Source organism: Macaca nemestrina, chromosome 6 (assembly GCF_043159975.1).
Source record: "Macaca nemestrina isolate mMacNem1 chromosome 6, mMacNem.hap1, whole genome shotgun sequence".
NCBI classification, from domain to species: Eukaryota; Metazoa; Chordata; class Mammalia; order Primates; family Cercopithecidae; genus Macaca; species Macaca nemestrina.
This window is the reverse complement of record NC_092130.1, coordinates 69,966,129-69,984,828: the sequence shown is the minus strand read 5'-3', so window position 1 is coordinate 69,984,828 and position 18,700 is coordinate 69,966,129. Positions and strand designations below refer to the sequence as shown.

Here is an 18,700-nt window from a genome sequence, read left to right as displayed (position 1 = left end):
TGCTTTTATACATCATGTACCTCTCCCTCAGGACACATCACTATTTATAACACAATGTAGTTCTCATTCATCACACTCATCATTACAGAGATGTAATACATTTTTTGCATAATTTTACATGTATATGTGTGGTTTTAATTAACATCTACCTCCTATACTTGACTAAAAGTTCCATTGGGAAAGAAGTATAATTTTTATTAAGTATTATATCTGAGACATTTTCTTTCATAGTATCTGGCCTATATTAGGCACTCAATAAATAATTATTGAATAAATGAATTTATGGAAAAGTAAACTATTTGGTTGCAAAGTTCCAAATAACTTTTGGTGCACAACCAACATGCTAGAGTCACAAGCAGTAGTTCTAGACAAGAATCCAATCAATCATGCTGTTGGGCACGGGTTATTTTTCTTTATATTCCCAGAGCCTACCACAATGCCTTCACATAGAAGTGTTCAATGAATGCTTACTGAAGGAACACATTACCTCTATTAGGAGGTCTGTTTCTTGCTTACATTTAAATCCATAGCAAGAGACCACTATAAGAAGGCTGGTTAGTTGGAAACATCAATTTCTCTGACAGGCGGACAGAAATCTGAAAACATCTGTCCTGGATACTAAGGCTTCAGAGAGTTTACATTCTAATTAAGCAGTCAATGAATGTTTATCAACTACTGCAAAAATATTTCATCACAAGCTCAACAATGCCCTTTTCTTTGAAAGAGCAAAGAGCACATAAAAAACAAAACACAAAACAAAAACATGTAGATCTTGTTTTTGTTTCCTGTTGTATTATTTTTATCTTCTCATAGTGCTGTCATTTTCATCCTAATTGATCCGTATTTGAAATATAGAATGCTTTTAAATCTCACCAAGATCATTTTAATACTTGTGTTATTTTTAAGATTCTGCATCACATCATGTTACTGTGAATGGAGAAGTCCTAGGGTTGATGATTGTATTAAAGCTAGACACTTGTATAAGCATAAAGCTATGGCAGTGAAAGTGGCAGCTAAAGCTATTGCCCCATTGATGACACCTATATTTCCTGCTCAGACCAAGGTTCTGTCTCACCAATGGAAAGACAGGAAAGGAGGGAAGATGTAACAGATAGATAGACATTGATTTATCTCCAAGGCAAGTTTGCAAATAAACTGAGTTATATATTGCAAATAGATGTTTGAAGCATAGTTTTGACATTAATAGTTGAATTCCATCTCTAAGCTTCCAAGAGCACTTCAATGTCAACAAAAGCAAAAATGAATAAGTGGAATTATGTTAAACTAAAAACAAAACTTCTGCAAAGTCAAGGAAACAATCAACAGAGTGAAGAGACAGGCTATGAATGGGAGAAAATAACTGGAAACCATATATCCAATAAGTGGTTAATATTCAAAATACAAAAGAAACTCATACAACTTAATAGCACATAAAACCAAACAAGAACAAAACAGAAAAACACCACCAAAAAAGGAGAAAATCCCAGGTAACCCAAGTAAAAAGTGAACAAAGAAACTGAATAGACATTTTTCCAAGGAAGTCACACAAATGGCAAACAAGTAGGTATATGAAAAAGGTTCACAACATCACTAATCATCAGGGAAATGCAAATCAAAACCACAGGTATTAACTCGTACTTGTGAAGATGGATATTAAAAAGACAAAAAGACAAAAGATAAGTGTTGGTGGGGAGATGGAGAAAAGGGAATACTTATACATTATTGGTGAAAATGTAGTTTGGTATGTCTATTACGAAAAATACTATGGAAGTTCCTCAATAAATTAGAAATAGAACTACTATATGATATGGCAATTGTATTATATAGTAATACAATTGGTGCAAAAGTAATTATAGTTTTTGCAATTATTTTTAAAAATTGCAAAAATTGAAATGAGGTTTGCACCAACCTAATATTCTGAGTATATATTCAGAAGAAATAAAATCAGTATGTCAAAGAAATATCTGCACTCCCAATCTCTGGGCATTTTAACACCTTAAGTAACTGATCTAAGCCAATGATCCAACCCATTTATTTAAACTCAATTATTTCACAAAGGCTCAATAAATAGAAGCCCATCTCTGAAGAACCACTCAGTGTTTTTTATCTCTCTGCAGCTAACAACTGTGACCAGCAATGCTGATTCTCTTTCATACTATGTCTTATCACCATACCCCTGAAATACATGTCTGACATAGTCAAAACCAGAAATGAATTGCTTTTAAATTAAATAACTAGAAGCAGGAAAGGAAAAAAAACATAACCAAAAACGAAATCATCATGAAACTGTGTGTTCTCTTGAAAAGTTGCTAGCAGCAATTCGTAACTTTAAAAAAAAGCACAAAAATGTAAACCTTCCACTTATTATTTATCACAATCTTACTAAGGTAAGAATTAAATATTATATTCTAAAGAAAATAAATATTTTAGAACATCTAGTAAATTATAGAACAAAAGGATAAGGAACTGACATGTCCAGGCTCTTTACCTACCTTCTTTTTCTGTATCCTCAGGACAAACCTTAGAGCAATGTACAGCTTTTTAATTTTTAAAGATTAGAAGCCTAAGACTCAGAGAAGTTAAGTAACTTACTTTAAACCAATCAGAAAAAAACCTATAAACTAAGCATATTTCATATAGTGTGAAGGAGAAACAGACTTTTTACATTTTTTCCTTCATGAAACAGAACAAGACAGATTGGTTTAAGGCATTTTACTTAGGCATCCTAGGGGCATGGTCAAGCCCACACAATATTAAATAAGAGGCCAAGTCTATTTTGGGGGCCCTCTTCTATTTAAACTCTCTCTATATGTACTTACTAGACTTACTAGAAAGTGACTCTTCTTTGATATACATTTCCTAAAATTAAGTAGAGAGTTTCAAGGTCTAGAAAAAATAAGTCCCCTAATGAAAATCAAGTTCCAAAAATCATAAGGCAGAAATTGAAAAAAAATTCTGTTTGTTAGAACATGTTTTTAAACAATTACTCAAGGCTTAGATATCAGATAAAATTCATATGAGGGAGAAGAAAGCAGCACAGTGAACACAAGAGTCAGAATGCCTTTGTTTAAATTCAAATTTCTGAACTTATGGTTGCAAATCCTTGGACTAACTAACCTTATCAAAACTCAGTATCCGTGTCTATAAATGAAGGAAATAATCATAACTCCATCTAAGGGTAGTACTTCACATAGTGCCTTGCTTATAAAATGCACTCATGTGGGGTGTCAAACAAAATTGATCATCTTGGATTGTCTAGCAACGTGCTACCTAGAACAGAGGGTCTTAAGAATCTCCCATTTTGTGGAGTTTCTTCTCCTAAATCCAACTTCCCAATGATTCAATGCTTTCTTTACAACCATTAAGAGCGCCTCTTAAGGCCTCCAGGTTCTGGGCAGCTGGCATTTCCATCATCTTCTCCCTTAGATGATACCTAACTGACTGATGATGGTGTGATAACTGAGCCCAAAACATTTATTTCTCCACTGAAAAGGAGTTTACACTCTTATAAGAAGGTAGAGTAGCAGTCAGGCACTCTCTCTTTGAAATACAAACCCAGTGAATGTTCAAATGCTTCCCCAGACTCCAGCACCCCTAATCAATGGGATAATTCGAAATGTAAACCACGTACTTCTTTCTGCTAACGGCTGACTTCTAAGTCTCTCCAATAAAGCCTATTCTTAACCTATTTCATAGGGTATCGTAGCACTTACCTTTCCCATCTTTCCACCATTCAGTAAATGTTAGCGACTCCTACTTCTATTACCACGGCACCAGCTCCTTTTATAAAGGAAGCTGCAGAGGAGGAGCACTAGCCTTGGGTACGGCCTTCCTGTAAAGTCAGCTGTGTAAAATCTTCTGCATAAATGACAACAACTGTTCTCAGTTCATTCTTACTAGCACTACCTGGGCTCTCTTCCAGGCGCTAGTTTAATGAATATTCTTTAACATAAAAATTTGAACAAACTAAGCATGAACAAAGTTTTATTAATGTTCTCCTAGTCTTTATATATGTGGAAATAATTAGTTGTTGATGAGATTTTAGAGATTCGAGGAATAAGTTTAGAAAATACACTTATGAGAAACCTCAGAAGTAAGAAAGTATAGATGTAGGAATTGGGTTTTTAAAATTTGATCTTCATAGTTCTAAATTCTCAGCCTTAAGGTAAACTTGAGATAGTTTTACTGACAAATAGGGAAGAGAGAAATACTATGCTTTGAAGTAAAACTATTATATACCTATTTTTTTGTCTACAACTTTTATGATAAAAAACCATAATGATTTTTTCATATTTTTTAAAAAATGCTGAGGGGCAAAAAGAGCATGTATCCAACAACATGTTGTACTAGCTTAAAGAAAAGTTAAAAAAAAATCAACATACAGAAGCAAAATGATCAATTTTCTTTTGAAAAAATTACATTAAAAAAAAAGTCAAACCTGCAAGCCATTCAGAGCAAAATATATGTTTATAAACATAGTAAAGACAAAATTATTTTTAAAAATAATCTATAGGCTAAAAACATAAGGAATTTTTTTTTTTTGGAAAAAATTATGGGTCATAAGATGTAGCAGACACTTCATTAATAAGGAAGTTCTCATCTTCTCCTTTCTAGAAAATTTTCAGATTTTCACATTGAAATAAGCATGCTCTAGTCCTCCCAGACAATAAAGAAACATTGTCTTAATTTTCCTCTTCTCTGCCCTTTTAAATGTGCCTCACCTTCTATAGGAGTCCTTATATGTTGGCTTCTTGGTGTCTTTCACATTTCCACTTGTTGAAAACACAAAATGGAGATATCTAGGAACACTAAATGAGGAATCGGTGATGTGGCACTATGAATAAAGACCTTTCAGGGATGAAAAGGAACTGTATGCTTTAAATTATGTCTTTGTATTTAGACCTGTGGGGTTTCAGCATGCTCAGGTGTTGATTCACTCTATTAATTCGATTTGGGAGCCTAGAAGCTGGAGGAGACGAACTAACAAAAGGAGCTAGCTATGGAACTTTTGTTTAGATGGAGAATCAAGCAAAAGGAAATATCAATTTCCTGAAGTTAATGTTTAGTCAACCAGAGAAATTTCTTCAATGCATAGCTTAGATTTAAATTTGCTTTTACACAACTTATAAAAAAACTTATAAAAAAAACTTACAAAAATCCATATATATGGATTATATATAATCCATACTCCTAATAAGAAAGGAAAGACTGTTTAGCCAGGCCTGATCTAGGCTTATCTTGTTGTCATCAAGCTGTAGCTCCATTCCACTGACCTCTGTTTTACCCAGAGATGAGCCCCTAACTGGAGCTGATACTATGCACAACTGCAGGGAGTCACATTCACATAGACTATATGAATGATGCAGTGGGAATGCTGCTCCATGAAACAACACTGAGGTAACTCTTGCTAGAGGAAGTCTCAGCTTGCTGTGCTGCTGAATAATTCTCACTCAGGGAGGAGACATTCTAAATTTAATTGCTAGAGTCTGCAATGGACTGTGAAAAACTGGATAAGCAGACAGCATTTTTTTCTAAGACCAGTGATGTATGATTGTCATTTATTTAATGAACTGCAGGCTCTGAAAGAGAAGCTTAATTTACTAATCCCTCAAAACCTACAGGACTTTTTGGGTCTTAACCCCCCCACCTGCTCCTTTTTTGTCTCACTCTTCTCTGACTTTGCATATTGTCTTTCCCTTCTCCCTAACCTTGTGCACATCCTTTTATTTGTACCTTTCATCCTCAGTATGTCTCTTCCCTCATATCTTTTCTCTTTCCTTTTGTTCTCTTTCATCTTTATTTCTGCTTATTGCTCTTATTTCTCCATTTGCTATTTTTTCACACATTTCCTCTATGTCTACTTTCTCTCTGTCTCTCTCTCTGTCTCTGTCTCTCTCTCTCTCTCTCTTTCTCTCTTTCTCTCATCTCTTGTGTCCCAGCAGGCACTATTGATCTCCACCTGCCTTTTCATCACCTGTATATACTTTCTCTTGCTTTTTCTTAATCTGCTTTTGTTAACATTGATTTTTTTCTATTTTTCCAGTTTATTTTTTGCTATCCCTTTCTTCAACTGTCCATGACACAAAACCAAAGTACACTTTAATGTCCTCTTTGTGGCTCCAGATGAATTATTCTTCCATGTCTGTCTTTCAGAATATACAGAATACATCCAGAGACTCTACATTCCAATACCCAGGCCACGTAGAACTGCCATTTTCATTGTATCTTGATTGTGTTACAATTTTATAAAAATGTAGGAAATACACAAGTAGTTTTGCAGTATTTATTTCTGCACACAAGACTACTAAAGCCAGGCTGTGTGATCCTTAACCCCAAATCTATATGTCTTCCTCACTGATTTTAGAATTATTGAAAAAAAATGCTTAAAACTATTTCAAAACTCAAACATTTTTCTGTTGACTATTTGTGAACACAAAGGAAAGCCTGCCCATCAGCCTTGCTGCGCTCAATTATAACAGCTGCAATAAAGTGTACCTTTTGGCAGCAACACTCATATGATTTTGGAACTTAAATAATGATTTAGACAAATGCCAAGGAAGAAAGTTTCCCACATGATTTAGCACCTTCTTCAAGAAATTAGAAAATTAACCACAAAATAGACCAAAGAAGTAACAAACTCATATAAATAAGCACAAAAATATATGAGAGTTAGAATCTAGAAGCTGGTCCATTGAAAAAAAAAAAACATAAAATAGATTTAGCATCTAGCTAAACTAACTAAGGTGAATAAAAAGAACAAAATTCAAATACACAAAGTAAGAATTGGTTAAGGGCAAAATAATACAGAAACAGAAAGAATTACAGGATCACAATAGACTGCTTTGTTCAATTATGGCCAAATAAATTCTGAAAAATGGGATGGAATAAATAATATTCAGAGAAAAGATAATGTTAAAATTGTTAACATTGACTTAAGAAAAAGAAAGATCTAAATAGACTGATATTCAGGATTGATATTCTAGATGATTTTAAGGCAGGGCTTCCAACAATCAAAACTGAATGTTGCCGTACATGTGCATTTGGGCTGAATATCAATCTTGTCAACAGCCATAGAAAAAAAAATTTTGACAAAGAACTACCTTAGAAGAGGCATAAGGTACTGATGATTAATGTTCAACATCACTAATCATCAGAGAAATTCAAATTAAAATGTCAATGAGATATCATCTCATCCCACTTAAAATGGCTTCTATTCAAAAGACAAGCAATGATGAATGTTGGTGAGGATGTGGAGAAAGGGGAACACTCATGCATTGTTGGAAGAAATATAAATTAGTGCAGCCACTATGGGGAACAGTATGGAGGTTCCTCAAAAAAACAAAAGCAGAACTGCTATATGTTTCATCAATCTCATTGTTGGGTATACACCCAAAAGAAAGAAAATCAGTATATCAAGGAATATTGCACTCCTATGTTTATCACAGCACTGTTACAATAGCCAAAATTTGGAATCAACCCAAATGTCCATCAATAGATGAACAAATGAAGGAAATGTGGTATATATACACAATGTAATATTATTCAGCTATAAAAATGAATGAAATCCTGTCATTTGCAACAACATGGAGGGAACTGGAGGCTATTATGTTAAGTTAAATAAGCCAGGTCAGAAAGACAAATACTGCATGTTCTCATTCATATTCAGAAGTTAAATAAATATTGAACTCATGGAGATGGAGGATGGCTACCAGAAGTCAGGAGGAGTGGTGAAGAGTGAAGAAGGAGGGAGGGATAAAGAGAAGATGGTTAAATGGTTATATATATACACATATATACACACACACACATATAAATATATATACATATATAAATATATATATATGGAAAGAGAGAGAGAGTTTGGTAGGAGGAGTAAGATCTGATGCTCAGTAGCACAACAGGGCAACTATAGTTAATAATTTATTGTATATTTCAAAATAAAAGGGTGGAGTTGGAATGTTCCTAACACAAAGAAATGACAAATTATTAGAGTGACAGATACCCTAATTACTCTGATTTGATCATTATACATTGTATGCTTGTGTTAAAATATCACGTATACTCCATAATTATGTACAACTAGTACGTATTCATAATAATTAAAATTTTAAAAAGAGGGAATTCTAACATAGCTTGAAAGAGTAGATTATTCTGAGCTTCTGAAATTATTTTGGAACACAGAAAAAAAGTTCCAAAGAATAACAATGATAGCAAAACTTGACAAAAATTAAACAGGAAATACACAATTATAAACAAATATTACTTAAGACTACTTATGAAAAATTTCTAGATCAATCATTAACAAGAGGATCTAACAGGACACTATTAGACTATTATGTAATAATTAAGAAGAGTTTTGTTTCATCCTGTATTGCTGCTTGAGAAACATCCCAAAATCTAGTGACTTAAAATAATAATGGGCTGGGCGCAGTGGCTTATGCCTGTAATCCCAGCACTTTGGGAGGCCAAGGCGGGTGGATCACCTGAGGTTGGTAGTTCGAGACTAGTTTGGCAAACATGGAGAAAACCCATCTCTACTAAAAATACAAAATTAGCCAGGCGTGGTGGTGCATGCCTGTAATCCCAGCTACTCAGGGGGCTGAGGCAGGAGAATCGCTTGAACCCAAGAGGCAGAGGTTGTGGTGAACCAACATCGCACCATTGCACACCAGCCTGGGTAACAAGAGCAAAACTCCATTTCAAATAATAATAATAATAATAATAATACAATAATGATCTGCTGTTCTAATCCTGTAGGTCAGGAATTGGGGTAGGGCTCACTGGGGATTGCTAATCTACACACTAAACAGTATTGGCTGAGCTCATTCATGCAGGTGCATTAAGCTGAGAGCTGGGCTGGGCTGTATGGTCCAAGATGGCTTCCTAGTATGTCTAAGGCCTTGTCGTGGGCTGCCAGCTGGGGCACTGATTCTTTTCTATGTGGTCTTTCTCTTCAGGTGACCTCTCATCCCCCAAGACCTTTCTCTCTCACGGATCTCACTGATGATTACTGACATTGAACGTTGTTGTATATACTTACTGCTAATTGTATATCTTCTTTAGAAAAATATCTATTCAAGTTGTTAACCTATTTTTAGTAGATCTGAGAGTTTTTTGGCTATGGAATTGAAGAAATTCCTTATATATTTGGAAATTAAACCCTTGTCATAAATATGGTTTGCAAATATTTTCTCCTAATCTGTAGAATGACTTAATTTTGTTGATTGTTTATTTTGCTTTGCATTAGACTTTTAGTTTGATGTAGTTCTAATTGTTTTTGTCACCTGCAGTTTTAGTGTCATATTCAAGAAAACATTGTAAAGACAAATGTCAAGAAGTTTTCGTTCTTTGCTCCTTTCTAGGATTTTTAGTATCATGTCTTACATTTAAGTCTTTAATCCATTTGGATCTGCTTTCTGTGCTTGGTGTAAGAGTGCAATTTCATTCTTACACATGTGGATATACAGCTTTCCTAGCACCATTTATTGAAGAGAATCTTTTTTCCCTGTTATATATTCTTGGAAACCTTGTCAATGATTAATTGACCATATGTGCATGAATTTATTTCTGGTCTCTCTATTCTGTTTCATTAGTCTATACGTTGGTCTTTATGCTAATACCATACTGTTTTAATTACAGTAGCTTTGTAATATATTTTGAAATCTGAAAGTGTGATGCCTGCAGGTTTATTCTTCCTTCTCAAGATTGATTTGGTTATTCACAATCTTTTGTGTTCCCATATGAATTTCCGAATTGTTATTTATATTTATTTAGAAAATGCCATTGTGATTTTGATAGCATTGAATCTGTGAACATTTTAGCAAGATTAATTCTTTCAACACAGGAATACAAACTGACATTCATTTATGTATTCTTTATTTCACCAAGGTTTTGTGGTTTTCAATCTAGAAGTCGTTTACATCCTTATTTAAGTTTATTCCTAAGTTTTTTATTCTTTTTTGTACTATTGTAAATGAAACTGTTTTCCTAATTTCTCTATCGTATAGCTCACTGTTAGTGTACAGAAATGTAACAGATTTTATTTGTTGACTCTGTATCCTGCAACTTTAATGAATTCATTAATTACTTCTAAAAGTTTTTTGGTGGAGTCTCTAGGGTTATATATATATAAGGTCATGTCACCTGAAAACAGGGACAGTTTTTCTTCTTATATTCTGATATGGATGCCTTTTATTTTTTCTTGTCTAATTATTCAAGCTAGGACTTTAACCAATAGAAAACTGGTTAAATAAATTATGATATATCCACAATAAGGAAAACTTGTCTGTTTAAAAAATGATAATAATTAGAAAATTTTCCATGTATTGGAATGGAAAAATGTACCTGAAATCAGGTTAAATGACAAATGCAAGATGCCAAATACTATGTTTACTATGCTAACTTTCATGTTAAAATGAAGGGGAAAAAATTAAAAATACTAATAATGTATTATATTTGCATTTTATAGACCCTGAAAGGACACACAAGAAATTACTGATGTTATTACCTAGGATAGGGAGAGATGAGGGGGTAAATCAGGGAAGGAAGGGTCTATAATCTAAAGAGGCTTTGACTTTTTACCTTTAATATATAGAAAGTTGGAGCATTTTTCATGAAAGAGAATATGTATAAGAGTTCCTAAAACTGGGGAGATCCTACAAAGGAAAGAGAATCACATATTATACTAGACTTTGCAAACACAGTAATATACTGTGGCAATAGTTATAAAGGATAATGATTTTACATATTAATCCAAATTACTCCGTATTTGTGGAGGCAAATACAACATATTTTCAAATATTGAGCACATATTTAAAACACTTGATAATACCTTAGTCAAATGAAAAATAAATAAGAATAAATACATATGAAAGTATATATTCAGGAATTGAATAAAATTTACAGTTAAGTTTAAATTTACAGATGCATTTTCAGCAACTATTTAGTCCAGCTAAGTTTATTCACTGGGTTAAATTCCTCTAATCCAGGAACAAAAGGCTCTTACATTAGATTGTAAAAAGACACAAAGGCAAAGCCAATCAGATGTAACGTATAAAACAATATATAGCAGGTACAATTTACTACAACAACAACAAAAAATTCAGAATGGTAAAATCAAAATCAGTGTGCTATCTATTAATCAATCAATCACAGCCTATCAGGAATAAATTGCCCAACAGAACACCAAACACATCAAAATATGAATTAAAAATACAAGGAAAGCTGACTTTATAGTAAATGTATTAAAATAAATAGGAAAAAATATAACAATATATTCTTCAAATGACTTGGGTTAAAAAGTAAATAAAAGTTTCTGTCGTGATTAAAGCTTTACTAAGAGATTTACAATGTAAAATAGGGCCTGTGTTATATATCAGGAGTGATTTTTCATCTATTTTAAAAATCTGTCTAAAAGTGACTTTTAACATTCTGTGTATCTTAAAATGACAACAGGGACCCCAAGAATCTGAAAGAAATCTACCACTGGAGAAATTGTAAATAAATTTGAAAATTATTCACTTTAATAAATCATTCCTAAGTCCAATGTTTCCTGGAGTCCTTTGAAATAAATTTATGAGGAGTTGAAACATAAAATCTAATTAGTCTCATAACTACCAGTTTTTGAAGACTTACTATGTTCAAGACTCTAACTTAGATATGTAAGATACATATCAAGTATGTATATATATGTATGTATACACACATAAAATAAAGTCTTAAAATTTTGAATATTGAATGATTTGGTTTCTGTTTTAAGTTAGTATTTATCTCACAAGAATTACATTAATATTGATTTGTATTATGTAATAATGCCTATTACAAACATGAAGAGTTTCGGAGAAGGGAGGAACTTGCTCAATGATAGACCACCTAGGAGGTGATCGAACCAAAATTTGAATTGAAGAAGAGAAACTGAGTTAACTAATGTGGCAAATAATTATCTATAATTTCTGTGATTTTGAATTGTAATGTATTAGAATAATAAAACCAATAGTACTTCTCTTTACCTTACAGTGAAATGTAGAACTTTCTTTTTCATGGACTCCAGCTTTTTATTCGGATATTTTGTTTGATCCTTTTTTATTGATGGTTTCTTCAAAGGAAGAACACGGGCCTCAATGGGGGGAAAGAATAGTTTGGAAAGAGTGTCGGCAATTCTCCACCCAATATATTTGGAGAAAACTTCTTCTCCTACATTTGATGAGATGTTTGTACTATACCTAGTGAAAGGATCGGTTGGGTCATTTAACTCAGCCTGTTGAAAGAAACAAGAAGGAATCAGTTGAAACAGGATTAAATGGGAGAAAAAAAAATCATGTATTATTAAATTTTTTAAAGTATCTTTATTTTCTTTGACTAATATTGCATTTTTCCTGTTAAGTAAAAATAATCTTGATTAAAAAATTGCAGTTTTCCAAAAGATTTCAAAAACCAAAATAGCCAATTTCAGTGAAATAAATAAACATTAATGCATCCAGTCTTGAAACTCTGAAAATTTAATAAGGTAATTTTTATTTTTAATTTGATATACTTGCCATGTAAGAATTTCATACACTTTCTGGAATTTTATTTAATAGGAAATTAAGCAATCAGTTGAAGTAATGTACATTGTATTAAATCAAACTTTTTTTTTTACACACAATCTAAATTGTTCTTGATCTCAACAGAGCATTTTTTTTTTCTTTTTTGAGAAGGAGTCTTGCTCTGTCACCCAGGCTGGAGTGCAGTGGCACAATCTTGGCTCACTGCAACCTCCATCTCCCGGGTTTGAGCACTTCTCCTGCCTCAGCCTCCTAAGTAGCTGGAACTACAGGTGTACACCATCACGCCTGGCTAACTTTTGTTATTTTTAGTAGAGACGGGGTAGCATCATGTTGGCCAGGCTGGTCTCGAACTCCTGACCTCAGGTGATCTGCCTGCCTCAGCCTCCCAAAGTGCTGGGATTACAGGCATCAGCCACCATGCCCGGCTAAACAGAACATTTTTATAGAGCAAAAATTTTAAGTGAAAAGCAAATAAGAGCTTTGTATTTAGCTTAAATTGAAGATATTTAAGATTTTGATTTTGATTAAATTAATATGTTCTAACACCAAAGAGTAAAAAAATTACACAAATTTCCCATTATTTAAGCAATATTTATTCAAGAAAAAGCTATTTTCTGAAATTTCCTATTCCTGTTTGTTAATGTCCAGGACCACTTTTTAATTACTTCTTTTAAAATGGCCAGAGGCATATTTTCTCTGGCTATAATCAGTAATAATAAATGAAAATCTAAGTAAAATGGCATATGTTACCAATTTTTTTATGTTCATGATATGTACATACTATTAACTCCTTTTCTTGTAAATAAGTTGGATACCGTCCTTTATCATTTGTTTTTACATTTTCATTGAGTATTATCTGTCTTCAGGTAGCTCATTACCAGTCACTCAGGATTCATTTTAGATGCATATCAATTTTGCGATACAAAAGATAGAAATAGAAAATGTTTTTCTATATATGAACATTTAACTTAACCTCTTTCAGCTTCCAAAATTAGGCCTGGCTAAATTAAATTACTGATGAAAGATTTATTATTGAATTATTTAGACAAAAGTATAGTAGAAAAAAATGAGTACAGTCTCAGGATATAGACTGAAAGAAAATCAGTTAAAGCAATGAGAAAAATAGCAAAAGGCAAGTATGCAAATATGTGTCACTGTGAAAGTGATAGAGGACTACATAACTATATAAAGTTATATAGTCAAAGAATAACATGAAAAAAACATTTACAAAGGAGAAGGCAAAAATCATGCAAAGTAAGCAAGCACATGATTCAGTAATCCCACTACTGGGTATATCCAAAAGAAAATCAGTATGTCAAAGACAGAGCTGCCCTGCCATGTTTATTGCAACATTACTCTCAATAGCCAAGCTATGAAATCAAGCTAAGTGTCCATCAACAGATGAATGGATAAATAAAATGTGGTATATATACACAATGGGATAGTATTGAGCCATAAAAATAGAAGAAAATTCTACCATTTGTAACGACATGGATGAACCTGGGGGACATCATGTTAAGTGAAATAAACCAGGCACAGAAAGACAAATACCACATGATCTCACTTACATGTAGAATCTAAAATGTTGATCTTATAGAAGTAGAGTGGGATGGTGTTTAACAGGGGCTGATGGGTGAAGGGCTTGGGAGATGTTGGTCAAAAGATTTCAGTTAGATAGAATAAACAAATTCAAGAGATCTAATGTACAACATGGTGACTATAGTTAATACAAATACATCGTATCTTGAAAAATGCTAAGAGAGTAGATGTTAAGTGTTCTCACAAAAGAAATAATAACTATATGAGGTTATGCATTTGTTAATTACCTCAATTTGACAATTTCACAGCATATATATATTTTAAAACATCATGTTTTACACAATAAAATTACATGATTTTATTCTTCAGCATAGAAAAAGAAAATAAAATGACACCACCAAAAAAGAGCTCCTACATTTTTTTACTCAACATATAGTACAGTATTGCACAAATGAAGATATTATGGTGAACTCTGGAATTACTAAGAGAGTTATGAATGAATAAATGAATGAGTAAACAAATGGACCAAAAAACTGATGTCTTCTCATGATACACTTTTTGGTAAAATATACTGTAATCAAAGATAACATTAACCTGTGAGGCAGGAGAATAGGGTCTGGAGAAAGGGAACCTAAAGCCTATTCTCACTGACTTTCTAGAACTAAATCAAAATAAAAACCTCAACTTTCCATGCCCAAGTTAAAAAAGGACCAGGGGCTACTCTCCTTGCAACCCCCACGTTTCTGTGTGGCAGATGAAAAACTGAAAGTACCTCTGTTTGGTCCTTTCCTGCAACCAATCAGACTCATAATGGGTTAAGTCTTTCTTTGCATAGGATTTGGAATTTATTGTTCTCCTTTCCCCTTTTCCTATCTGTTTCATATAGGGGAGTCTTTCTCTCTCTCTCTCTCTCTTTTTCTGGCTTTTCCTTTCCAACTTGGGATGCTTGGTGGGCAGTGCCTAAACACAGAGGCAACTGCAGGTTACTGGCTGGGGCCAATCTCTGGAGAAATGGAAAACGTTTTCATGTAGAAGCCCTTGACTGCTACCACCCAGTTCTAAGGGACCTGAGTCCTTTTCCTTTTTTTCTTTCAGTATTTCTGCAGCTGTTTCCTAGTAGCTCCTTGGTATTTGAGGGCAACTGGCCAGGGCCATGCTCCAGTGTTGTCTGAAGGCGAAGGAGTGCATGGGGATAGCTGCCTTGCCTGGAAGGCGGATGGACTCTTTTCTATCTTTTCTGGTTATAGTCCCTGATCTCTATGTGTGACACAATTGACAGTGGCACAGGGTGAACTCATGTTTCAGGCCACTTAAACCTTCTTTTCTTATAGTCCCTGATTCCTACATGTGACACAATTGGCAGCAACAGCTCCCCCAGAGTGAACTCACACACATTTCAGGTGACTTGAGCCTTCTTTTTTCATGCTAAATTCTTCCCTTCCCCTATTTGACTGGTCAAGGACAAAAGAAACACACCAACTATGCAAAGAATGTTATAAAGAAAAGAGATGACTGGTTGTTTAAAAAGAGGGACGGGATGTTTAGGACAAGTCAGAGGGTCTGGGAATGTTGTAGATGGTCTGTGTGGGGCATGGGGGGGGCATTCATGAAAAGGAATTTATGCAGGAACTGATGTATAATCTAATGTGGATTTCTTGCCTAAATTTAGAGAGTAAAAGAGTTGCTTTAAGTGGGATAGGAAAACCTTAAGGAATACTCATAATGGGTTAGTGGTGGAGGGAACGATTCCAAAGCAATGCCAGCACCCATCTAATGTCGGAGATGTCTGACAGACTAAGACAGGGCTCAAAAGGTGAATGCCCCTGGGGACTCCAGTCAGGACCTAGAATTTTTCCAGGATGCCTCAAGCATCACTCAGGTCACTTGATAAACCCTCCACTATTCAAAGTCCTCCTCTCTTTTCCAGACCACTATGGGCAACTCTCCATCTACTCCACCTGATTCCACTATGGGCAACCCTCCATCTGTTCCACCTGATTCCTTGCTTGGCTGCATCCTCCACCATTGGAATCAATTTGATACTGATAATCTAAAGAGAAAACATATATATACATATTTTTTCTGCAATGCTGTTTGGCCTAATTATGAGCTGCCCAGCCTGGAGCAATGTGCAGTCAATGGTAGCCTTAATTATGACACCATCCTGCAATCAGACCCATTTTGCAAGATGCAGGGAACTGGTCAGAAATACCATATGTATAGACCTTCATGACCCTATACCAAAACCTAACAATCTGCAAAACTCCCAGAACCAGCCCCCCCAAAGGAAAGTCCTAAGGCAGAACTTGATATTACAGATGATCCTCTTTTACAAGGGCCACCTATCTTTCGGGGTGAACAGCATCTGTCTCCATACAGCCCCTTGCCAAGTGCTCTTGAGGCTAAACCCCGAACACTGGGAACCCTACTAAGTCCCCATCACACTCAAAGGAGAACATCTTATTCAACTCTCCCTGGAGCCCTGCTACTCCTTAGGGAAGTAGCAGAAGCTGAGGGGCCAGTCCTAGTGCAGGTCCCTTCTCTATAACTGATATACAACAATATAAGTAAAAGCTAGAAAACTATTTCAAGAATCCCAGGAAATTTGCAGAAGCTTTCCAGACTTTGGCCTTAGCCTTTGCTCTCTCATGGAGAGATGTTCAATTCATTCTAGCAACCTGATGCACCCCCTTGGAAAAAAGATCAAATCTTCGAGGCCGCCCGCGGGGAAGCAGATGATTTATTCACCTTAAACCTTCAGGGTCCTCACCTGGGCCCAAACACAGTCTCCACTATTGATCCTAATTGGGAACTATAATACCCCCATGGGAATGAACAACTGGGCTAAATTTCCTTGGAGGAATGAGAAAGGGAATAACTAAGGTAGTAAATAATGTAAATGAAGGGGGGTTACACAAGCCAAGGAGGAAAATCCAGTCATGTTTTATGGCAGGCTGGAGGAAGTCTTTACAAAATATACTACTCTGGACCCTTCTTTTTCCAAAGGCAAAATATTAATGGCACAGCATTTCATTAGCCAGTCCACCACAGACATTAGACTTAAGCTCCAAACGCTACTGATGGGGCCATGAACTAATCAAAATCAGGTTTTTGATACTGCTCTTATGGTGTACAACAATCGTGACCTGGAGGAAGGAAAACAGGAACAGAGTGAAGAAAAATGGCAGGCAAAAATTATGGCAGCCATCATTGGCAGTACCCTGAATGCCCAAAGAGCAGCTAAGGGAAACCTGAAGGGCCATAATGATAATGACAGCAAAGGCTCTTGCTTCAAATGCAAGAAAAATGAGCACTGGGCAAAAGACTGTACTAAGCCTTCACCAGGCCCCTGTCAAAAATGTGAGGGCACCCGTTACAAACCCTGTCACTGGAGGATTGACGGCCCCTGCTCCCACCGAGGGGTTCAGTCAGGCAAAAACTCTAGCAGTGCAAAAGCAGGAATTAGATGAAGACTGAAGACCGAAGGGGCCCAGGGTCTTCCTCATTGCCCCTTTCCAGGAACATTGTAATTACTACTGAGGAGCCCCAGGTAATTCTGGATGTCATGGGTACCCAAATTCAGTTTTGTTTGTTTCTTTGTTTGTTTGTTTTTGATACAGAAGCAAATTACTCTGTTCTCACTGCTTTTGCAGAAACCTTTCCTCCCAGTTCATGAGCATTATGGGAATGGAAGGAAAGCCGCAAACAAGATTCTTTACTCCTCCTTTGATTTGTCAATTTGAGAAACAAATCTTCCAACGGGAATTTCTAGTAGTACCAAACTGCCCAATCCCCCATTGGGAAGAGGTATTATGGTTAAAATAGGGGCACTGCTACAATGTAAGCATCACCTAGCAGAATTGCTAACAGGCAAAATACAGCCAAAGTCCCAGATTACATTAGTAAAGAGGCTAACCCACTGGCATGGTATACTGGAAATCTAGGGAAGCCTAAAATAGCTTTGCCAGTCAAAATACGCTTAAAGACCCCAGCTATTTTCCTAATCAAAACCAATATCTAATTAAGCTGGAAGCAAGAAAAGGCCTAGCACCCAGAGTTGAGGTATTACTTACCCATCGGCTTTTAAAACCCTGCAGTTCTCCCTGCAATACCCCCATCTTACCCATTCTAAACCCTTTGGAAGAATATTGAAGGCTTAGTACATGTTAGTACAGGACCTCAGAATAATTAATGAGGCTGTTATCCCCGTATACCCATTGGTGGCAGATCCATATACCCTCCTGGCTCAGGTGCCAGAAGGTGCTAAATGGTTCTCAGTCCTAGACCTAAAAGATGCTTTCTTCTCCATTCCTCTGGCACCAAAGTCTTAATACCTTTTCGCCTTTGAATGGAAAAATCCTAATACTGGAGGAAAATAACAATACACTTGGACACTGCTCCCTCAAGGTTTTTGGGACAGACCTCCTTTCTTTGCCTCGGCCTTAGAGAGGGATCTGAGGGATCTGCAATTGGAGAATGGGAGTATACTCCAGTACATGGATGACCTTCTTGTGTGTAGCGCAACCCAGGAAGCTTCTGAACAAAATACTACAGAAACTTTGAATTTTCTGGCAGACAGGGCATAAAAGTGTCCAAAAAGAAGGCTCAGAATAACC

General features: G+C 35.3%; 1 protein-coding gene and 1 long non-coding RNA gene across 14 annotated transcripts in view; one reads left to right on the top strand and one right to left on the bottom strand.

The window, feature by feature from the left end:
- The window catches only part of LOC105471111 (uncharacterized), a 326,529-nt gene extending 315,106 nt beyond the window's left edge, over positions 1 to 11,423 (top strand). For both annotated transcript variants that reach the window (XR_011624804.1, XR_003015765.2), the window contains one exon: positions 8,958 to 11,423. This is a non-coding gene — a long non-coding RNA (uncharacterized lncRNA). The remainder of the gene's footprint in view (positions 1 to 8,957) is intronic.
- The window catches only part of LOC105471108 (transmembrane protein 232), a 306,948-nt gene that overhangs the window by 89,252 nt on the left and 198,996 nt on the right, over positions 1 to 18,700 (bottom strand). For 11 of the 12 annotated variants that reach the window (XM_071098619.1, XM_071098622.1, XM_071098621.1 and 8 more), the window contains one exon: positions 12,009 to 12,256. In XM_071098619.1, coding sequence (XP_070954720.1) covers positions 12,009 to 12,256 — 248 coding nt within the window. Of the gene's footprint in view, positions 1 to 10,581; positions 10,656 to 12,008; positions 12,257 to 18,700 lie in introns of all 12 variants that reach the window. The other variant, XM_071098624.1, reaches the window with a different exon arrangement.